General features: G+C 49.0%; 1 protein-coding gene across 1 annotated transcript in view; it reads right to left on the minus strand.

Annotated features, from left to right (window-relative positions):
• Window positions 1–18,536: 18,536 nt before the first annotated feature.
• MYOM2 (myomesin 2) overlaps window positions 18,537–24,307 on the minus strand; it is a 39,986-nt gene continuing 34,215 nt past the window's right edge. Inside the window, exons 32-37 of the mRNA XM_058667319.1 lie at window positions 22,906–23,011; window positions 22,328–22,491; window positions 21,861–21,897; window positions 20,755–20,777; window positions 20,319–20,374; window positions 18,537–19,072 (exon numbers count right to left, since the gene is read on the minus strand). Of these exons, the coding sequence (XP_058523302.1) occupies window positions 18,764–19,072; window positions 20,319–20,374; window positions 20,755–20,777; window positions 21,861–21,897; window positions 22,328–22,491; window positions 22,906–23,011 (695 nt within the window). The 3' untranslated portion in view covers window positions 18,537–18,763. The remainder of the gene's footprint in view (window positions 19,073–20,318; window positions 20,375–20,754; window positions 20,778–21,860; window positions 21,898–22,327; window positions 22,492–22,905; window positions 23,012–24,307) is intronic.

Below are 24,307 nucleotides of genomic sequence, written 5' to 3' on the forward strand. Positions count from 1 at the left end.
GCCTCAAGCTCAGCTCTACTCTGACCCCATGTTGTGCCTCTACTTAGTCCTTCAGACACCCCACACTATGACTCTACTGTACCCAACGGGCACCTCAAGCCTGGCTCTGCCCTGAACCCACACTGTGCCTCTAAGTGTGGAGGCTAGCGCTTCACCCTGGGACCCTTCACCCCCCCCCTTTGATCACACCTGGAGGTACCTGACAGAGGGATGCTTACATTTCCACCCTGCAAATCACACAACCAGCCCTTAGCGTCCTTTAAAGATGTAGAAGTGGCCATTGTTGGTGCAGATTGATTAAGAATTTTTTAAAAAGTAAGATTATCACATCAGTGTGGCTCCTGCATTTCCTGGATCTGCCCTGGAATCAGCCTGAGGCTGTCGGAGAACCACAGCATCCTCCATCTCTACAGCGCTGTTTGGTTTTGTTTTCCTCTAAACGGGGGTCAAGTTGCAAGAACAATGTCCATTGGTGGTGAGTTTCTCACCCAGAAATGATTAAGTCAACCAGCAGTATATGCCCAGCCCCAGGCTTGGCACTATTACCATGCTACTGCAGCCACACAAAGGTGTGAGCACATGTGTGTGCACATGCATGTGGAACCCAACCATGCAAACCAAAATCTGCAGGTGCTCCAGCTCCTGCTGTAAGATGGCTTAGAGTGTGCATGTGACATACATGACACATCCCTTCATGCACCATAAGCCACCTCTGGACTACCTGTAACAGCACACCATGGAGACACTGCAGGTACAGCACAGGCATCATTTGCTTGAGTAGTTCTGAACCACAGTTGATTGGATCCGTGGGTGTGGACCTTGGGACACAGGTCACCGGGGTGAACTCTGTGTTCACAGGGGTTGTGAGAGCTCGTCCCTGACACTACAACCCACCTTCCAGACATCACAGCGTGCATTTTGCAAGAGCACTCATATGCTTAAATATAATCACACCCATCAGGGATCACACAGCAAATTCCACACTAACCTTCCCAACAGAGAGAACCTCATATGCAGAATACACACAGTTGTAGAGAAAGGGATGATAGCAAGAGAACACAGGCATTGTGCAGGCAGCAGACACAGGAGGCAGAGGTAGTGAAGAGGGGTGGAACACGGTGATCGAGCAGGTGCCCTGGCTGGTGCCAATGCACCCCAGGCAGCTCAAAGGGTAGACTGCAAATCAGCATGACTTCCACCTTGGGCCACAGGGCTCTTGCACACATTCCCTCAGGCTCTTGTGTGAGTGGGGAGAGCCATAGCCTGCCCCTAATGAGGCACAATGCCACACCCACAGTGGGAAGACACTCAGTGACAACGGGACACTGTCCGACTCTGATTAACACTAGAGGCCACCCAATGCAATAGCGGAGGACCCCTCAAGTCAGCTGCGGACACAGTCATGACCCCAAACTCAAGAACTGTGAGAAACATCAAGGGATGAAGGAAACAGCAAGAGAAGAGGCCCCTAGAGACCCGGGGAGGCAGGAGGAAGCAGACACTTCTGCCCAGCCCGTTCTCCACTTGTGTGATGCACAGGGTAAGGGTATGTGTGGATGCATGCACACATGGACTACACAGAGCATGCACATAAGATATGTCATGTGTGCACACTTACACTTAGCTTAGAGAGTGAAGTAGCTACATATTTCAACACTACAAACGGGCTAGACTGTTGGAACAAAAAGCAGCAGAAGAGCATTTCTGTCTCAAGTGATGCATTCTTTCTTTTTAAAAACACTTTTCCAAATATACAAGTATGGGTAGATCAGTATGTGTAAGGAGACTGGGAATTTTCACAGATGGAAATAAAGACAACCTGATTTTGGTGAAAAAAGTTTTGAAATTCATGAATAGTCTTTTCATGATGTGTGTTTCCCATGTTTCTGAAGAGCTTGTAGGTGTCTGTGAGAATGTGCGTGCAGACAAAACCAGACACTATGCAAGTCTGTGTGCACTTGTTCACTCCACAGTGGACCCTGGAGATCACGTCCAACTGTGGAAATCCTCTTGTTAGGATTTCTCTATTTTACAGCTTTTGACATTTTGCCAATTTTGCCCCCACCTGACAGTGCTGGGGGGTGGGGCCTTTGGAGCAGACCTTGTCACTGAGTTTGATTATCTCAGGGATGGGATTAGTGGCTCATAACTGGGGCCTGGAGAGCTCCCTCCCACCTCCACCATGGGAGAACACTGCCATCCACAGAGCGGGAAGCAGCACCTTGGCCCACACAAGCCCTGCAGCACCTGGTCTGGGGTCTCCATCCAGCCTCCAAGTTCCTATTTTCTATAAACCACCTGGTGTAAGCTGTGCTAGGCAGCAGACTGAACAGCTCCTGTAGGTTCCACTCCTTACAACAGAGGCCTGACCCTGGTCTCATTCCCTCTCTCTCCATACACCCTCCCTACGTTTTCTGGCTGGCTCTTTCATTTGCTCTCTTGCCCTCTCTCTCAGCATCATCCCAACAGAAAGCACATATACATGTCATGGGCCAGTGGGGTCTCCACACAGCTAGACAGAATCCATGATTCACATCACACAACACAGAACTTCCTTCCCCTCCAGGGCGCCTTTTTTGTCACTGGTCAGTTTCCCCACACACCTGGAGTGCATGGGATACATCCTGGCCAGTAGCTCCCGGTGGCTTTGCTGCGTAGGGTGCACTGCGCAGTTCCCTGCATCAAGAGAACAAAAGGAAACACCTTCACCAGGCGGCCTGCAGGGGCCTGGCCAGTCAGACACTCCAGGCTGCAGAGAAGCAGCAAGCCTGGGCCCAGTTCTCACACCAAGCCCCCAAAGCTGTGCTGGCACCCCAGGTCCTCGACGGGCATGGCCAGCTTCAAGAAGCAGGACTCCACAGATGCCAGCTGAAGTGCTGGCCAGTGGCAGCCATTGAGGGTCCAAGCAGCCTTGTCATGAAGGAGCGAGCGTGAAACGCGATGGCTGATGGACGTCCACCATGGTACATTCTCATGGCAAGATGAAGAGCATGAAACCAATTTCCCTGTGAGATGGATGCGTTTTCCCAACTGGTATGTGCAATTGACAACAGTATCCCAGACTGTGTGCTGCCTCGAGCTGACACATTAAAGCACATGACAGCATCACATCACACACAGTGTCCACAGCCCTATTTAGGAGCCTGTAATGAGACCACTGAATCATCCATCAGTGTGTCATCTACGGGTAAACTATTGTTTCAGACCCGGGGACTGAGGGATTTCTTAGGTGCAAGCTGTAAGAAGAACCCAGATGTCTTACAAGGTGGAGCCCCACAGTGGCCTGGTCCTGGAGCCTCCATTAGCTTGAGTCTACTTGGTAGGAATCTTAACAGGCGAGCCCAATCTCTGAAGACCCTGAGTGTAGGAGGCTGAGCCAGCTTCCCCTCACCTTGAGTCTGGATTCTGTGCCCACCCACACTGGGGGAAAGGTCCACCCTGGACCTACAGTGCTCTCCCTCTGCTCAGTCATTCCCCATGTCACCACGTCACAGAAAAAAAAGAGGCAACTATCAAAAAACCTGCAAATCTGTGTTCATTCTATCACCCGCGAGAGAGAACAAGTCAAAGCCAATTTTGAGAATTAGATAAAAATGAAGGCTAATATTCTGTTCCTTCTGGCAGGCAATGTTTAACCATTTCTCCATCCTGAAAGCAAGCTATCAGACTCCCACTGGTGCATGCACACACCCAGACAGAGGTTCCTGTTTCTTCAGTTGCTTCCTGTGTGGACACCTCTGACTGCATTTCCTACTCGATGAGTGAGGCCAAAGGCATTCCCAGTGGGTAAGTCCAGCTGCTGATTTCTGTTCACTGTCACCCAGCTCTCAGCCAATCCTTTTTCTTGGAGGGGACTTGACAAAATGTCCTCTGCACTATTTTCTTTACAGATGTATTTATTTATTTGAAGGGCAGAGTTACAGAAGCAGAGAGAGAGAATGAATGAATGAATGAACGAATGAATCTTGCATCACTGATTCACTCCACAAATGGCCACAATGGCTGGGCTATGCCGGGCTAAAGCCGGGAGCCAGGGCATCTTTCTAATCTCCCACGTGGATGCAGGGGCCGAAGCATTTGGGCCATCTTCTGCTGCAATCCCAGGTCACTCGCAGGGAGCTGGATTGGAAGTGAAGCAGCAGGGACTCAAACTGGAGTCCATAGGGTATGCTGGAGTCATAAGTAATGACCTTACCCATGTTGCCATAGTGCCAGCCTCCCTTATTATTTTCCATGATGGACTTCACTACGCAGAATCAGAATTAATTGTTTTTGCTTAGCATCATTATTTGGATGAGCTTGACAGAGTTTCCTTGTAGCTTTAGGAGTTTCTATTAGTTGGAAAAAAATTTCTCCCAGTTCCACAGTATTAATAGCTTTTCCTCAAGCTCTTTTTGCCGTATACACATTTTTATTTATTTTCACATAATAACCATTAATCCATTGATAACACATTCCCATCCCAGCAGTGAAGTCTTGTTTCAGCTTGCTCCCACAGAACTGTAGTAATCCAACACAATCCATTTCTTGTCACAACAGAAAAACAAGGAACAGAATTCAAGCCCTCTACAAGCAACAAGAGAACTGGACAGAATGGCCTCGGGCCAGCATGGTGCCGGTGCTGCTATGCAAAAAAAGAAGAAGAAGAAGAAGAAGAAGAAGAAGAAGAAGAAGACCTGAGCCCAAGAGTTCTGAGAAATGCATTACTGTCCTTGAGCATCAGCCCATCAATGAAAGAGCCAGAAATCCTCCCTCTGTGATTTAAAGTGGGCATTTCAGTAAAATGAGGGTCTAGATCTGAAAAGTGTTCATTGGAACAGTGTGTAAATTATGCTACAATTTAGTAAAACTAGAGAAATATTTGTATAGACATAAAGTTTGACAGATACAGGGGAGAATGGAGAGTAGATACCAACAGACATACAAAGAGATAAAGGCAGAAAGAAGGAAAATACAGAGATAACTGGTGGATGGATGAAGAGGGAGGAAGGGGGAAGAAACTGAAGCAAACGATGTTTATAGCTGGATAGACAAAAGTGATAAACAGCCAATGGATGGATGACTAGATGGATGGATGGAGAGAGAATTAATATAGATGGGTGGAGGGAAGGAAGCAAAGAAGGGAATACAAGAGGGAGGAAGCATAGGTAGGGAAGGGAAGGGAGTAACAAGGATGAGAGGAGATTGAGCCAAGATGGCCGACATAGGAGGATGGATGTGAGGGAGATCTCAGAAAGAGAGGGATAGAACATGACAGAAGCATAACTGGAGCAGCAAAGAACTGCAGGGAGAGGTGCGTGAAGTTCCCTGGACAGTGTGGAGACAAAAAGATCCACACAACTCGGAAGAGCAACCAGAAAAAAACAAAAAAAAAATGGGGGGGGGCCAGGGAAGACAGTACACTGCTCCAGTCTTGGTGAGTCACGTTTCCGGGCAGCCGACAGGAGACGCAGCTGACCCAGAGGGTACAGAAGGTTGTAGGGATTGTCACTGGCGAGGGTCCTCACCAGTGGCAGAGGCAGACTGCAGGAGAGCCTGAGGTGTGGGTGAGCTGGGTAGGGGTGGCAGTGGGTCAGCAGCTCCCAGAGCTTGCCCCCCAGTGGCACGCACAAAGCCCTAGCCTCCTTGGTGCTCCTCTCCCCACCCCTCTCCGTGGAGTTTCCAGCGACTGAGGCCACAGGGCAAGTGCCTTGAAACTGCCTCAAAACTGCTGAACCTGTGCCTTACAGGTGGCGCACAGTGGTCCAGTGTGCTGAGGACACACAGAGCACCCTGAATCCTCTGTGCCCTGTGGACCCGCACGCAGGGGGTGCACCCAGAGAGCGCTTTGATTCCCCCATGCCCTGCAGTAACATGCATGTTGGGGACACGCTGAGAGTTTGCCTTGAATCTGCTGGGCCTCAGTGGTGACGCGCTGAAATCCTGCACGCTGGGGACACATGGAAAGCGTGTTGAATACTCTCATGCCCTGTGAACCCGCGCGCAGGAGACGCTCCAAGAGAATGTCTTGAACCCTCCATGTCCTGCAGTCCCGTGCACTGGGGATGCACCAAGAGTGCCTTGAATACTCTGCGCCCAGCTACTCCACGCCTGCAAGCTCCAATCTCCACAGAATAGGGCTTGGAGACTCCTCAGCACACCAGCACCTGGGTTTCGCATCAGGACAGGGCCATGCTGCTGCACAACTGCAGGCTCCAAGGCCGTGCGGCACTGGTGGCGTGAGCTAGCACACGCTCTCTGCAGGATAGCACTTGGAGAACCCTCAGTGCACCAGTGCCTGGGTTTTGCGTCAGGACAGGACCACGCTGCTCCGCACCTGCAAGCTCCTAAGTAGTACCGGCACCTGAAGTCCCTGTCAGCATAGGGGACAGGTGGACCATGTCAGAAAACCCCTTGGCGACACCAGCATACGCAACGTGTGGGCGCCCAGGGCCCTGGCAATCACAGGGGCTGGGCAGAACACACCCTGAAATTGCTGCTGTGCTAGCAGCAGCAACGTGTGGGCACCCAGGGCCCCAGTGAGCATTGTGGCCGGGCAGAGTGCGCCTTAATCTATCACGATGGTGGGGACACCAGGGAAAAGAATCCCCAGCAGAGGCTGTAGGGAAAAATGGTACTCGGGGGGGGGGCGGGGGGCGGAGGCCTTAACAGGCAGTGGTCCTGATGCCCATAGCTAGAGCCCCTGGCAGCCTGACGCATACTCCCTCACAAGCCTGAGGGGTGCTGAGGATCTCCCAAATCTATTCAGACCAGAGACATGGAGTCCTAAAGCTACAAAGTGCTGCTACTATGCCATACCCCTGAAGGCGCACACGGGACAATGCCATAGCCAACAGACCTTAGAAAAACCAAGCTACAGAGGGTTATATACATTCAGGGGTTAACAAAGCTACCCTACCCCCACCCTCGCCAAACGTCCCCAATAGAATTCAGAGAAATTCTCTTCCGTATGCAAACCAAAAAGCAGTAACAGACTCACACCTACTCCAGACTACTGCACTGAAACCAGATACTGTGGATAAACAAATCAGAGAATAAATTCCCCAAATCAACAAGAAACAATAATGTAATGGGAAGAGGTATCAGAAAAAGTAATGATTCAGACAAGAGAGCCAGCACCCCACCAAAAAAAAAAAAAGACCAAAAGCCAATATCTATTTCAGAGATATTGACATGGAATGTTCAATATTCATGAGATCCAATGAGATGAAGACATGGAAGTTCTACCAGACAAGGAATTTTAAAACATGATGACAAAATTCGTCAGAGACAATGAGAAGAACTGAGAAGATTTCAAGGAATTCAAGAACCACATAGTCACAGAAATAAAACAAGTCAAAAGCAAAATCCTTGACTTAGAGCACAAAGTTGAGAGTAAAACCAACAGAATATATACAGCAGAAGAGAGGATCTCTGAAACTAAAGACATGCAGAATGACGGTACCCAGCTCATTAAACAGCTGGAGACAAGTCTGAACAAAGCCAAAAAGACCATACAGGAAATGAAAGACAACCTCAGAAAATCAAATATCAGGATTATACACCTTCCCAAAGGAGCAGAAAGAGAGTCAGGTATGCAAACGGTGCTCGACGAAATTACACAGGAAAACTTCCAAAACACTTGGAACATGAACCCAGCCCAAATCCAGGACAGAGAACTTCCAACAGATACGATCCAAAGAGATCCTCACCCAGACATATGGTGCTCAAGTTCCACTCCAACGAAGACAAAGAAAGAATCCTGAGACAAGTACAAAGCAGAGGAAAGATCACATACAGGGGAAAACCAATCAGAATCACTGCTGACTTCTCTGAAGAGACCTTACAAGCAAGAAGAGAATGGACAAAGATCTTCCAAATCCTGAATCAGAACAACTGTCAACCAAGAATAATGTACCCAGCAAAGATCTCATTCGTATTTGAGAACGAAATCAGATACTTCCATAGCAAAGAGAAATTAGAAGAATATGCGTGCACAAAACCTGCTCTACAAAATCTCCTTAGAAATGCACTAAGTCCAGAAAAAAAGGAGACGAATCATAAGCAAAGATGGCAAACAAGAAGGTCTCCCCACTAAAGTCCACACAAGGAGGGGCAATTACACAGATATCAACACCCACAAAAACACATACGTATGGCAGGGCAAAATAGCAACCTCTCAATTTTAACTCTGAACACAAATGGCCTGAACTCACCAATCAAAAGACATAGATTAACAGAATGGATTATCAAACAGCACCCAATTATCTGTTGCCTACAAGAGACACATCTAACCAGAAAAGACTCTAAGAAACTGAAAGTGAAGGGATGGAAAAAGATATTTCACGCCAATGGACAAGAAAAAAAGGCTGGGGTAGCTGTCCTAATTTCAGATGATATAGACTTCAATCTGACACACATCAAAAAGGACAGGGAAGGACATTATATATTGGTGAAGGGACTGATCCATCAGGAAGTAATTACCATCATGAACATATATGCACCAAGCTCCAACGCGCCTAGCTATGTGAAGCAATTACTTACGGACTTAAGGGGAGAAACAGATATGCACACAATAATAGTGGGTGTTCTTAACACCCCGCTAACAACAATAGACAGATCAACAAAACAAACACTCAACAAAGAAACAAGAGAGCTCATACAAACAATATAACAACTGGACTTGGTAGACATTTATAGAACTTTTTATCCTAAAGCCACAGATTATACATTTTTTTTAGCAGTGCATGGCACCTTCTCCAGGATCGACCACATGTTAGGACAGAAAGCAAATATAAATAACTTCAAAAAGATAGGAATCATACCATGTACCCTCTCAGACCACCACGGAATGAAACTGGAAATCAGCAATTCAAAATGCCCCAAGAAATACAGAAACTCTTGGAGGCTGAACAATATGCTATTAAACGAACAATGGATCAGAGAAGAAATTAAAGATGAGATCAAAAAATTTATGGAAACCAATGAAAACTCTGACACAACATCCCAAAATTTGTGGGACACTGCCAAAGCAGTGCCATGGGGTAAACTCATCGCAATTGGAGCTCATGTCAACGCCCAAGAGAGGTGCCAAATACAGGAACTAAACACACACCTCCAGGAATTGGAAAAGCAGCAGCAGAAGAGCCCCACACACAATAGGAAACAAGAAATCATCAAAACAAGGGAGGAAATTAATGAGACAGAAATTTAAAAAACTATACACAAAATCAATGAATCAAAGAGCTGGTTTTTTGAGAAGATAAACAAAACAGACACCCCACTGGCCCAACTGACAAAGGAAAAAAACAAGAGAAAGCAAGAATTAACAGCATCAAAGATGAAAAAGGCAACATAACAACAGACACTGCAACCATTAAGAAAATACTTAGAAATTACTACAAACAACTGTACTCCAACAAATCAGAAAACCACCAACAAATGTGAAAGTTCTTAGACTTCTACCACTTACCAAAACTTAGCCCAGAGTCAACAAAAGACCTGAGCAAACCCATAACCGAAGCAGAAATTAAATCAGTGATTAAAGATCTCCCAACAAAGAAAAGCCCAGGCCCAGATGGTTTCACCACAGAATTCTACAAAACATTCTCAACAGAGCTAACCCCAATCCTCTATAAACTCTTCAAAACAATAGAAACAGAAGCAACCCTTCCAAACTCATTCTATGAAGTCAACATTACCTTAATCCCAAAACCACATAGAGAACCAACAGAGAAGGAAAACTAAAGACATATCTCTCTGATGAACATTGATGCTAAGATTCTCAACAAAATCCTAGCCAATAGGATTCAAAAAAAAATCAGACAAATCATCCATCTGGATCAAGTAGGATTCATCCCAGGAATGCAGGGATGGTTCAACATTCGGAAATCCATAAATGTGATACACTACATCCAAAAACTGAAAAACAAGAATCACATAATAACATCAATAGATGCAGAAAAACCTTTCTACAAAATCAAACACCACTTCATGCTAAAAACCCTAACCAAGGTAGGCATAGAAGGAACCATACACAACATAATCAAAGCCATATATGAAAAGCCCAACACCAGCATCGTACTGAATGGAGAAAAACTGAAACGCTTCTCACTGAGATCTGGAACAAGACAAGGATGACCACTATCTCCGCTGCTATTCAACATAGTCCTAGAGGTACTCGCAGAGGCCATAAGACAAGAAAAAGCAATCAAAGCAATTCAAAGGGGAAACAAAGAAGTCAAGCTTTCACAATACGCAGATGACATGATCCTTTACATAGAAGAACTAAGAGACTCAATCCAGAGACTGCTAGAACTTATACAAGAGTTTGGTAAAGTGGCAGAGTACAAAACTAATGAACAAAAGTCAACAGCCATAGTGTATGCAAACAGCCCCAAGATGGAAAAAGATCTAACCAGCAAGATACCATTCAAACTAACAGAGAAAAGTATGAAGTATCTAGGAATAAATCTAACCGAAAATGTAGGAAACCTCTTTGAAGAAAACTACAAAATACTTTAAAAAGAAATTGAACAAGACCTCAAAAGATGGAGTAACATTCCATGCTCCTGGATGGGTAAAATCAATGTTATTAAAATGTCTATACTACCAAAAGCAATATATACATTCAATGCAATCCCAATCAAATTGCCCAAAACATTCTTAATAGAACTGGAAACAATGATAAAGGTTCATCTAGAAACACACACACACACACACACAAAAAAAAAAAAAAAAAAAAAAAAACACAAATAGCTAGAACCATCCTGAACAATAGGAAGTTAACAGGGGGAATCACAGTCCCAGACCTCTGGACATACTATAGGGCGGTGGTTATCAAAACAGCCTGGTGCTGGCACAAAGATAGACAGGAGGATCAATGCGGCAGAATAGAAACAACAGAAGGGAACCCACACAGATACAGCCAAATATCTTTGACAAAAAGACAAATGACAATCCAGGCAAATGGGAAGTTCTCTTCAATAAATGCTGTTGTGATAACAGGTTGATAGCCTGCAAAACAAAAAGATAGACCCACATCTCTCACCATACACTAAGATCAAATCTAAATGGATAAAAGACTTAAACCTACAGCCAGAGACCTTCAAACTTTTGGAAGAAAATGTTGGAAATACTCTACAAGATTTAGGGGTAGGTCCCTACTTCCTAAAAAGGACACCAAAAGCAATAGCAATCAATACCAATAAACAAATGGACCTCATCAAATTAAGAAGCTCCTGTACAGCAAGGGAAACAATCAACAAAGTAAAAAAGCAACTCACAGAATGGGAGAAGATCTTTGCACTACGCAGGTGATAGAGGGCTAATCTCCAGAATATACAAAGAACTCCAAAACAACCAAAATACCAAAACAAACAAGTCATCAAGAAATGGGAACTGGAAATGGGCAGACATTTCAAAAAGGAACAAACGCAACTGGCAAACAAACATATGAAAAAATGCGCAAGTTCCCTGGCAATAAGGGAAATCCAAATTAAAACATCAATGAGGTACCACCTAATGCCAGTAAGACTGGCCCACATACAAAAAAAACACCAACAACACTTACTGGCGAGGATGCAGAGAAAAGGTAACCCTACTCCATTGCTGGTGGGGCTGCAGGTTGGTACAGCCTCAATGGAAATCAGTATGGAGAACATTCAAACAACTCAAAATCTGCATACCCTATGATCCAGCAATAGCACTCCTAAGAATATACCCAAAACACCTGTTACATGAGAATCCAACATGTACCCCTATGTTCATAGCAGCACAATCAGTAATTGCAAAAACATGGAAGCAACCAAAATGCCCATCAACAGAAGAATGGATAAGAAAGTTATGGTTCATTTGCTCCATGGAATACTATTCAGCTATTACAAAAAAAAAAAAAAAAAAAAAAAAAAAAAAAAAACTGAAAAAACTGCAGTTCTTTGTGGCCAAATGGGCCCAACTGGAAACCATAATGCTAAGGGAAATGACCCAATCCCAGAAGGTTAGATACCACATGTTTGCCTTAATTTAAGATGAAATGATGTCAATATGAAAAATAGTACCACTGGACAAGTGGGATGCTGGACTCTGTATGGTGTGAGCTTTTAATTAGGGAATCTCAACGGAACTTGAGCTGTGGTTATGCATCAAGGTGAAGGAATTCACCATGGGGGAAGGGTTTGGGGTGAAGGGGGGGGAATCCCAGTACCTATGAAATTGTGTCATGTAATAATGAATAAATGGATATTTAAAAAAAAGAAAAATAGTACCTGTAAAATGTAATATCTCAACCTCAAACAGCCTATCCCACATGCAATAAGATATTGTGATGTAACCAATGAACCAACAATCAATGTGAGTTAGATTGCTTATGATCTACATCAAAGAACTGTGAAATCTAATATACTTGTAATACCCTATGTTATTCCATAATGGAGTGGGAGAGCAGAGAAATCTTCCATCTCCCTAGAATGTGTGAGGAAAACGTGAAATACAACCTACCAGGATCATAACTGGTAACTCATAGACAACAGACTCGAATCAGCATTAGACAATAGTAAAACTACAAAGACATATGGGGGAATCAAGAACGATCCTGAAAACCTCTTAACAGGAGGTCATATACACAGAGCAGGGGGGAACCTCAGAGCAGAGCAGGTGGACAAGAAGAGGCTTGTATCCCAACCCTGGAGACTCCCGGATCCTCACCAAGGACTATCAGTACGAGCACCAAGGACTACATCCCAACTACCAAGGAGACCACAGGGAATTGGAATGCCTTCGGAGGCCAGGAACTCTGAGGTCATCCACTCCCACTTGGATCTACCACACAGGATGGAAGAAGTCCAAATCCTTCTTCGCAGGATCCAAGGGCATCAGAACAACAGCCAAGAGCCCTGAGCAGTCCGCAGAAACAGAAGAACAGCAAACTTCCTTCGGGACTAGGGAGAGGAGCTCCTTCTGGTCCTCACTTGGTTCCAACTTTGGGTCCCCACCCTCTCTGGCAATGACCATCAGGATCGCACCAGAAACCCCTCAAAACATACAGATAACCGAGCAGACAAACAAAAAATCTAGAATAGATAGATAGATAGCAACAAGGAAAGCTTAGAATCAGACAGGAAATGGTCAGCGTGGATTCACTTATACCTTACTAGGTGGGACACAAAGATTAGTTACTCCTCACTAGGGTATTGAAGATTTCTCTGCACACCCCTCCTAAAACTGTTCTGCACCTAAACTGTTGACATATGTCTTGTTAGAGTTATAAGCCAGTCTAGACTACCCAAAAAAAAAAAAAGCCAGGTTCAGCAAAATTATGCTTCAACACTATAAAATGCTAAATACTATAATGAAAATAGACACGAGACAGCTGAATAGTAATCTATAGCCATTTTAAGGTGTATAGAATCCAGTTGTATATAAACTGATAATTGAAATGTCAATGAAGAAGTCACAGGATGTGGTTCAGAACTCGCATTTTTTAACATATTGGTTACTCAATATTATGCCCATTAATTCCATAACATTATAAATCGTAGCCGATGTTATGTTGGGGCTTTTAATTGATTGGGATGATACTCTGCCGGCTCTACCTTCAGACCAGAGATGGTCTCCCCAACAAGCCGTTGAACTTATCTGGACAATAAGATGCTGGACTCTATGCTTGGTAGATGCTTGCAATGAAAGAATCTCAACTGAACTTGAACTGTGGTAATGCAACAAGGTGGAGGAATCCACCATGGGGGGAGGTTTAGGGAGGGGTGGGGGAATCCCAGTACCTATAAAACTGTGTCACGTAATGCAATGTAATTAATTAATAAAAAAAATTCTCATTAAAAAAAAGGAATGAAAGGGAGGGGCACTAGAGTGAGAGAAAGACTGATAACATACACAAAGCCAGGCAGGTAGAAAGTCTGAAATCAACCAACCTGGGTTAAAATCATACTTCTGCCCCTGACTACCTGCGAGGTCTTGGTTGTAGTACGTAAATCTGGTGAATCCACTTTATTTATGAAATTGATTCACACTGATTCACAGTTTAGAAGTACAGAACATGGCTTCTCAGACCAACAGGAGCCAGACATGGACACTTCGTGAAACCTTCTGCACTATGCCTTTACCCGCTGACTGGAAAGTCCCACTCACTGGTGGGTGTTCTGGAACCCACATCAGTTAAACAAAGGAATTGGGGATTCCAAAACACAAGTTGTACCTGGAGTGTGCACAACGGATAAATCTTCATATCTTGCTTATGAGAATTAAACACTGTGTTGTTTGCAAAAGGCTTGTAATGATTGAATGAAACACACACATTTGAGACCTGTGTGTATAATTATAAATGTCTCTGGAAGGCTAAATTGGTTCATCCTGAGCAAGCAGGATGGCAAGGATTTTCACTATTGTCCATTTCATGGAATGTATTTTTAGTAAAACTAGTGCATTATTTATTTTGGTAATAAGTTTATTGACTCTTAAATAAAAACTAGGCAGAAGTATACTGTGTATCCCACCTAATCACTATCACCATTAATATCTATGTTAACTGAACAAGAAAAGATTTCAAAAATTAAATATACATTTTATTATTCCATGAAAAAAAGGAATACAATAAGCCAGTATCTTCATTCTGAGCACTGATACAAGTCCACCTGACATGAAGACCAGGGAGACATTTGTCACTGATCCTCCATTACTGCTAGATGAGAACAGCTTGAACACTCACAAAAGTGACTATGTCATTAAATTTCTGGTGCTGTAGCCCAAGACATGGGTCTTGCAGTGATGCCTATGCTGTCACACACTCACTGTCCCTCAGCACGTGGGTACCCCAAGGAGTGACTGTGCCCTCACAGAACTGACTGTCCCTCAGCACGTGGGTCCCTCAGGGAACACTGTGCCCTCACAGAACTGACTGTCCCTCAGCACGTGGGTACCCCAAGGAGTGACTGTGCCCTCACAGAACTGACTGTCCCTCAGCACGTGGGTACCCCAAGGAGTGACTGTGCCCTCACAGAACTGACTGTCCCTCAGCACGTGGGTCCCTCAGGAGTGTTCTTGAAGACAGTTCCCTTTAAGTTGGAGGTCCTCTCCACTTACGGGATTCCTGCCTAGCCAGGGTACAGGATTTTTCCAGGTTACCTTCGTCAAATCAAATCTACAAAGGGGCTCCAGGCCGACTCTCTGAGTTTCAGTCGAGAGCTGGACCTGAACACTGGCGCCTGTCCTCTCGCCAGGTCTCACGCAGCAAGGCCTCCCAGCACTCAGCAGCTCGGATGGCCAGGAAAGCCGCAGCAGCATCGTCCATCCCCGACAGGGCATGCGCAGAGGACCGAGCTGGCACTGCAGGCGCCCGGAACCAAGGTGGTGGAGGCCGCGGGGAACACTTAGGCAGGAGCAGTGGGCTGAAGCCTCCCCGGTCTCCTCTCTCTGCTCCACCTGCGCCCTGCAGGAACTTGGCTCATGGAGATGTTTCCTTCTCTCAGAAGCCGGCTCCGTCCTCAGGGAGGGTGCAGGCGAGGAGCGGAGCCAGACCGGGTGGCTCTGAGGGAGCCCTGGCCGTCCGCGGGAGAGTGGCCATGGCGCCTTGCGGGCCAGCTTGCTGCTTAGGGCCGCCCAGACCGTTCCCGCAGGGACGTCCGCAGCCCGCCAACGCGGTGGCGGGCCTGGGAGGCTGGCCGCTGTCCCTGCTGGGCCCGGCTGCGGGGTGCACAGGGCAGGGCTCTGAGGGAGAATGGGGAATCTGTGCACAGCGGGCAGGCTGCGGGGTGCACAGGGCAGGGCTCTGAGGGAGAATGGGGAATCTGCACAGCGGGCAGGCTGCGGGGTGCACAGGGCAGGGCTCTGAGGGAGAATGGGGAATCTGTGCACAGCTGGCAGGCTGCGGGGGTTCATGTGGCAGGACTCTGAGGGAGAAGGGGGAGCCTGCACACAGCGGGGCCCTGCCCTGGTGTGCGGGCACTAAGCTAGGGCACAGCTCTGGCCTGCTGTGGTCCAGGACCCTATCCAGGCAGCCCAGAGTGGACTGGGAGCCTGTGTGTGTGCAGACAAGAGAAGTGTCGGTTGGCCACCTGTGGGCATTCATTCCTGCACCTGTTACAGGTCAGCTGCCACTGCTGACAGTTCTTCAGGATCAGCATGACTGGACAGGATCCATGGCTTCATGGAAAGAATGGAATGGACACTGTGCAAGACAATGGTCAGGCTCACATGTGCAGGCCAGGATCCCTGTTCCCCTGGGCGCCTGGGCCTGACTGAGTTTCAGCACAGCATTAGGGTTTATCTCACATACATCCTAGATGGTCATTTGCATGGCAAGCACACAGATGTATTAAATGCACGGGGTCAGAGGAGACAGCTTGTCCTGGCTGGAAGTGGAGGTGCCCATTGGGCATTGGGCAGGCCAGGACACCAGAAGACACACGTCTTGCCTGAGCACAGCCAATGGACTGGGGCTGGACCTCATGCCCAACACCAGAAGACACACGTCTTGCCTGGGCACATCCGGTAGACTGCGGCTGGACCCCACGTGGCCTCGGGTCTCCCACCAAGTACAAGTTCCCAGCATGTGACTGTTGACCCACAGGTCTCAGGTGACAGACCCAAACCTGACACAGCCATGAAGCCGAATCATTGGGACTCCATCCCATGTCCCATCACCACAGTGTAATTGCCTGCCATTCCAGTAAGGCAGTCCTGGTGCTGCAGCTTCCGATCCCATAGTTTGATTAGAATGCAGCTCAGCCTGGCCACCTGCAGGCTCACCCTGTCGTGTGCCACTGGAGCTCCCTGCATCAGGATCCTACTTCTAGTGTGGATTCCCTCACAGCTTGTCTATATTTGTCCTCTCTGCCTTCTCTCTCCTGAAATTCCACCAGTATCCACGCTGCCCCACCTGCCTTATTCCCCCAAGCCTTCTGCATTCTCTGTTCTTCACATTGAGTGATTTGCAATGATCTGTCTTCTGGCCTGCTAAGGGTTTCCTAACAGTTTCTTCTGGTTGACCCAGTTGGCTGCTGAACCCATCTATTAATTTCTAACCCAATCACTTCACCCTCTAGAGCCATGATATATCGATATATATGTTTTTCTCTCCTTGAAATGCTCGCTTTGCTCATGCATTGCTGTCCTGGCCCCTGTTAGCGCCATCCTGAGTTTCATTCTGAACTCTACACCAGTCACTTGCTCGTCTCTGTGGTGTTTTCACTAACAGCTGCTTCCTCCTCTAGAACAATGCTGGCATCCCTGTGGACACCCAGGACCAGTGCCTCTCATGCACCTGTTGGTTCTCTGTGATGCGGGCTCAGCAACCACTTACAGTGCCAGGAGCCTGCCCTTCCCTCAGGGGAGCTGGTCACACAGGGAACCTGTGGGTGTGTCACTGGATTTGGCCGCCTCGCATCTCTCTCTGTCCCTGCAGGCTGTGAGCTTCCTATAAGCCACCCTGCAGGTGGCAGCTGGGAAGTCCAGTCTGAACCTGGACCTGGCACACCGAGCCCACTCACTCTGACCCTGGCCCGTGGTCTTGGGAGGCTCTCATGCATCTACTCGGTCACCTGTTTGTCCTCTTTGTTCCTGGAAACCCTCCACTCCCTGAGCCAGATGTGACTCACCATGGAAAAATTATGAAAGGGGGGCCACTATCGCAGTCCAAACCCTGAGTCCCTAGGGGCACAATGGTGGAAGATGGGGAATCCTCCTGACACTAAACAGGCAGGCAGATCCCCCACCACCACCATGTAATCCAGGTCACCCACCTGTCAAACCACGGCTCCCCCAGGCTGACCCCTCACCTGGGACCAGGGGAAGGTCACAAGAGGGTCTCTCTCCCTCCCTTCCTTCTTCTCTCCCACTCTGTTCCTGAACACAGCCCACATGTCTGTAAATCCTGCACCTTTTAAATAAACCCTACAGTTTTAAGAGCTGATTTTGTGCCAGAACTTAGGATGCTTGTGAAGAAGGGGACAGTGCCCAGCCCACAGCACTGCAGGAAGGCCAGAAGGTACCCAGGGCCAGGGTCACTCAGGGCTCGAGGGGACACTGGTGTCACTCCTGTAGGATGGGAAGCCCCAAGGCAGTCTCTCTGGCTGTTTTGTCTTCATGGCTTCTGACCACCCAGATGCCAGGGGTGGGGAAAGGCAGCTGCCCGTGAGCCCTGCCAGGATGGTGCAGGATAGATAGGTTGCCATGATCGCAGTGGAGGGTGGGGGATAGTGACAGTGGGGGTGCTGTGTGTTGGTGGGGAAGGAGCATGATGGTATGTTCATCACTTCCTGCTCCTTTGACACTCCCTGCTCCTAAAACTGTCCTGGATGGAGTTGGCACTCTGTGAGACTCGGCTAATCCCACTGAGGCCAACCCCATGCCCAGGGTATCCTTCCCAGCCTTGCACAAAAGGAGGCAATGGTAATGCCATGAACCCCACTCTGAGCCTGGGCCTGGGGCAGGCATGATCTGGGCGCTGGCAAGCCCTGCTCTGGGTGCTGGTGGGTGCTAGCAGACCATGCACAGGACACCCAGGGGAGGATGGAGTCAGAAATGGGGACTGGAACACAACAGGGAGGCACCTGGTGGAGCTTTATTAGCCTGAAGCAAGAGACACTCCAGAGGCAGGGCACTGCCAGCTCCCAGCCCATGGCAGCCAAGCCACACAGGTGGACACCTGCACTTCCCCCAGAGCTGAGGGCACTGAGCCTGTGACAGACTTCAGCTCTTCTCTCAAAAGGACATGAAACAAAAAGTGCCAATGCCAAGTGAAAGCTCCATGGTGGCCTGCAGCCCGCCCAGCCTAGTCGGCCGCTGCGGCAGGGATAAGCTTGGGCTTGGCCTGCTGGGGCGGTGTAGCCTCCGGGATCTTCTCGCCATGCTTGTACACGCTGACGGTAACATCAATCTTCTCGCCACCGTACTTGTTCTTGACGCTGATGCTGTACTTGCCCGAGTCCTCGGCGGTCACGCCTTGGATGGTCAGGCTCACATACTTGGCCTGCTCCACCTTCACGGAGAAGTGATCGCTCAGTTCGATGTGCTGGTCATTCTTAAACCACGTCACCTCAGGATCAGGGTTGCCGAACACGGTGCAGGTCAGGTTCAGGGTCTGCAGGAGGAAGGAGTGGGCAGAGGGGGCAGGGTGAGGCCAGGAGGGGACACGCAGCAGGCCCTGCGTGTGCCCAAGCACTGGGGACTCAGCAGAGCCACACGGGGCAGTGGGATCGGCACTTGGGAGAGTTCATGGGGAAAGCCACACACTGAAGTATCAAGGTGGCTCCACAGCCTAAGCCTCCAGCTGCAGTACCATGTGGGATGAACACTGGTTCAAGTCCCAGCTGCTCTGTTCCAACCCAGCTCCCTGCTCATGGCCTGGGAAAGCACTCTGTGAGGACGGCCCAAACTCAAGTGCTTGGGCCCCTATACATATGTGGGAGATCTGGATTAAACTCTTGACTCCTGGCTTCAAACGAGCCTAGCTCTGGCCATTGCAGCCACATGGGGAGCAAACCAGAGGATGGATGATGATGATGATGATGATGTGTGTGTGTGTGTGTTCATTCTCTGTAGTCCTTCCTTCTAAGTAAATAAATAGATGCAATTTTAGAACCAGCAGTGCCATGTGCCTGTCTCTCTGGCTTTTGCTGAGCTGGTGAAGCTCTGCAACCACAGCAGGTACTCAGCCTCTCTGCATCTTCTCTACTTCCACGGAGGGAGTGGCCCTGAGTCCTTGGTTTACTGCCACCCAGCTGCCCGCAGCGACACAGCATGGATGTGCCACTAGGCCAAGCTGAGAGATGACTGCTGGCTTCTCCATCCCCACTCCACTAAGGGACCTGCCCTGGAGCTCTCATGCCCCCAGAGGAAGCCCCAACACTCCCAGCCCTCGGCCCCAAACAGCTTCCCTTATGATACTGAGTCAGTCACCATGCAACCAGGGAAGAAGTAGGGGCAGCAAGACTAACTCCCCTGCCAGAAAGCAGCATGTAAGCTGCTGCTTCCACACACCACAGCAATCTGAGTGTGTCTGTCCTCTGTTGAAAGTGCTGACAGTTCACACCACAGGGGCCGGGTGGGCAGAGAAGTCCCTTGCCTTCCCCCTCACCCCCAGCAGCTGCCACAGGCCCCGTTGGTGGTGCCCAGGTCATACACATGTGTGCATTCAAAGCAAGCAAGCGGGAAGCTGTGACATGTCCCATGTCACAGGGAGCAGCAGGGCAGCCTGCACGGCTGGAGCAGGGCACCCTTGTCCCCTGTAGAAGGGGTGATGCGTGGAACAGAGCCACCTCTGGGACACTTCTGCTCTGCACCTCCCCCCACTAGCTTAGCCCTCACCACCCTGCTGTCACTCTCACCTTGCCTTCCATGATGGTCACCACATCGGGCAAACCGCCGATCACCTTGCCACGATCTGCAACAGCAAGGTCACTGAGTGGAGGACACAGCAACCCCTGTGGTCCCATGGAACACACCCAGGAAAAGAGGGGCATGCATGGTGCAGGGAAAAGCCAGGGGTAGGGGCATGAAGCACCCCAGCATGACAGTATGTGAGTGGGCTCTCGGGTGATGGGTTGGCAGTGACACAAGAGGGGACCATGTGCCCTGGGGCCATGGTGGCAGGGGTCTGCAAGGGCCCATGCAAGGCAGTGGGGAACAGCTAGGCAGAGATACATGATCAGGCAGTCAAAGGTCAGCCAGGTCATGTTCAGCTCATGACCACGTGTGGCATGACCCTCCCTCTGCCCCCTACCCAGGGCACAGTTCACCACAAGCACATACGAGTATACTCACTTTTCTCTGCAAATGCCGCAGCCCTTGGAATGGAATGACAGAAAATGGGAAATAAGAGTGTGGAGCGACCCCACCAACACAGGCACCATTCCTGGGGGCTCCCAGGGAAGGCGCGAGGTCCTGTGGCAGAGCACCTTGGGTCCCCCTTCTCCTGGCATGTACCCCAGCGCAGGGGGACAGTGCCGTCCTGCAACTCCAGGCTGTATCACTGCCCCTGTCGGACCTGGGATGCAGACACTATCGAGGGACCATCACACTCTGCTTTCTCCTTGCCACCTACACACGGTACAGACCCCTGATCCCAGTGGGAGTGGGGGAGACACTGCATGCATTGTATGGCTCTGGATCCTTCTGTACACAGTACCAGGTGACTTGTTCCACTGCTATGACTTGGAAATGCATCATCTGATCCTAGAGCCGAACGTCGAGAAACTACAACTCAGGGAAGCTAAGTTATACTTAAGAGCACTTTGCTTCCCTGCCATTGCTGAACGGCGAACACTGCCAATTTTATCCCAGAACACACTCACTAGGTTCACCTATGGCTGTATCTTCAGACAGCTGAGCTGACAGCCTTCAGAAAGCTTGCACACTTGGGAGACACAAACCAACCCAAAAGGCCAACCACAAGGATTAACTGGTGAGACAGTGTGACAACACAGCACTAGCTCATGTGACAGTGTAGACAACAATAACCCAGTGTGCAGTCCACACAGGCACATCTGACACAGTCTATACAGGCACATCTGACACAGTGTATACAGGCACATCTAACACAGTCTACATAGGCAGATCTAACACAGTCTACACAGGCAGATCCTAACACAGTCTACACAGGCACATCTAACACAGTCTACACAGGCAGATCTAACACAGTCTACACAGGCATGTCTAACACAGTCTGCACAGGCACATCTAACACAGTTTACACAGGCACGTCTAACACAGTCTATACAGGCACGCCTAACACAGTCTACAGAGGCAGATCCTAACACACAGTCTACACAGGCACACACAGAGTCTACACAGGCAGATCCTAACACACAGTGTACATGGTCACTGCTCCTCCTGCATTCTACACAGTTGCAGCCCACATGCTCTCTTACTTGAGCTGCTGGAACTCTGCGAAGGCTTCATCAAAGGCTGAAAGGGAAGATTCCTCTCATCGTCAGCCTGCTCCTCACATGTCACCCCACTGACCCACTCAGAGTTACGGGACTCTGACTATGAACGGGCGGACATCTGTATGACTAGATGCTCTTAGGAATCGGCCTTCTCTCGAGCATCCTGAGATCTCACCACCACGGGCCCCTCCATCAGAATCCATCCTCTCTCATGCAAATCCTCAGAGCTGGTCCCCTGAGTTCTGACTTCCCTGGGTCTCCACCCCCACCTTTGCATGGGCCCCTCTATAACTCTCTCATGGCCACCTAAGACTTGACCACCTGGGTCCCCTCCATCAGAATCCATCCTCTCTCATGCAAATCCTCAGAGCTGGCCTCCTGAGAACTGGCTTCCCTGGGTCCCCACCCCGGCCTCTGCATGGGCCCCTCCATGGAAAGCCAACTCCTACCTTGTCCTGACAAGTCAAGCGAGCGTTGATGGTTGTCTTTGCCGTCGAAGATCTCAAAAGTGTATTTGCCTTTGTCCTTCTCCGTAGGCTCACATATCTGCAGCCACGCCATCTCCTCACTGCCTCCAATCCGCAGGTGCTCACTGGACGAAATCTTCGCCTCTCTATTTAGACAAGGAAAGAGACTCATTCGGTTCAGGATCCCCATGTCATGTTCCCTTTGTGCTGACAAGTGGCACCATTGTCTGCACAGACCAGAGTGCCTCTGTGACTCAGCTCTAAAACCTGCAGCAACTCCGACGCTGGTAGATTCACACCCGACATGACACAACACACTGATCCAGCAACTTCCCTTACATACACCCGCGGACTGAAAGCGAGGACTGGGATGCATGTCCCACCCCCCACGCCCATGGCAACACAGTTCAGTATGGCCAAGTGATGCCAGCAGCCCAGTGTCATGGACAGCTGATAAACCAATGTGCCTGTCTGCACCATGACACAGCATTCAGCCATGTCCACTGGGCCCACAACATGACAAAGCCACAGAAGGCTGAGGGGGTCATGACAGCACTTACTTGTGGTACCAGTTCACCTTCATCTCCTCCGTGAAGAACTTCATGAAACACTGCAGCCGAATGCCCTCCGGGGTACAGAGAACTTTCAGTGGGGAAGCAGACATCCCTGCAGGACAGAGCAGGGATCAGGCCTGGCACGAGCATAGGGAGGGTGAGACAGAGCTGCACTCTGCGTCCCCACAGAACCACCCAGACACGCCTGGTAGCCAACCAGAACTGCCACAGGGAGCCTCACAGACATGCCTGAACACACACATACACAGAGAACCACCATGAACACACCTGAACAGATAAGCAGAACCACCATGGAAACTCACGGATGCCTCTGAACACCAACAGAGAGTCACAGACAGCCATGGACATGTCTGAACACACCTGGAAATGCCAGGGATGAGCCTGCAGGGATGAGCTCGCAGGATCCACAGTGGTGAGCTCCGGGGCTAATGACCACCCCACCAAGCTCCCTGAGGAGGCCCAGGCAAAGGCTGCCGGTCGACCCATACCTGCAGCCTGTTTCTCATCCACAAAGCTTTCTACAGGGAAAGGCCTCATAGTGTGAGTATGCATGTGGTTGTGTGTGTCATAGGGTATATGTGAGTGTGTGTGAGTGTACCAGGGTGTGTTAGAGCATTAAGTATACATGTGTCAGTGTATGTGTGAGTGTGTTTGTCCATCAGTGCATTGAAGTGTGTGTATGGGAATGTCAGAGTGTGTGTCTGTGTGTGTTACTACGTGTCAGTGAATGTATAAATGTGCATGGCTGTACTAACATGTTAGAGCATGTGTGTCAGAGTGTGAGTGTATGTCCATGTATGTATGAATGTCCGTCAGTGTGTTGGGGTGTGAATGTGACCAAGTGTGTCTGGATGTGTGTGTGTCAATACAAGCATGGTATCAGGGCACAAGTGTGCGTGAGTGTGTCAGAGTATACATTGTGTGTCAGCAAATGTGCGTGTGCATGGCAGTGTGAGTATGAGTGTGTCATTGTGTGGGGGTGTGAGAACATGATCTGTATGCCTGTGTGCACGTGTGGGCACCCTATTTCTTACTGGAGCAGAGTGGGCAGGTGTGGCCAGGCCAGTGCAGCCCAGTAGAGGAGTGAGGCCAGTCCATACCCAGCTGCTCTTGGAACAAGACAGAGTGGAGTGGGCAGGCCATCAGGTGTCTGGGTGGGAGGCATGTTCTGTGGCCCCACAGAAGCCTGTCTGAGCTTCATACACCCTCAGTGCCAAAGGTCACATGGAGACCCTGCTAAGAGAGTTCCATGGAGTCGTGTGCTCACCCCTGCAGCTCCCACACGCATGGGCCATAGTACCAGCTATGCCTGCCTCCACCTGCTCCTCCTGAAAGGCAACACAGGCCCAGTCCACAGAGGGCAATCAGTGACGCAACCTGGCACAGC

This window comes from Ochotona princeps, chromosome 7 (assembly GCF_030435755.1).
Source record: "Ochotona princeps isolate mOchPri1 chromosome 7, mOchPri1.hap1, whole genome shotgun sequence".
Taxonomy (NCBI): Eukaryota; Metazoa; Chordata; class Mammalia; order Lagomorpha; family Ochotonidae; genus Ochotona; species Ochotona princeps.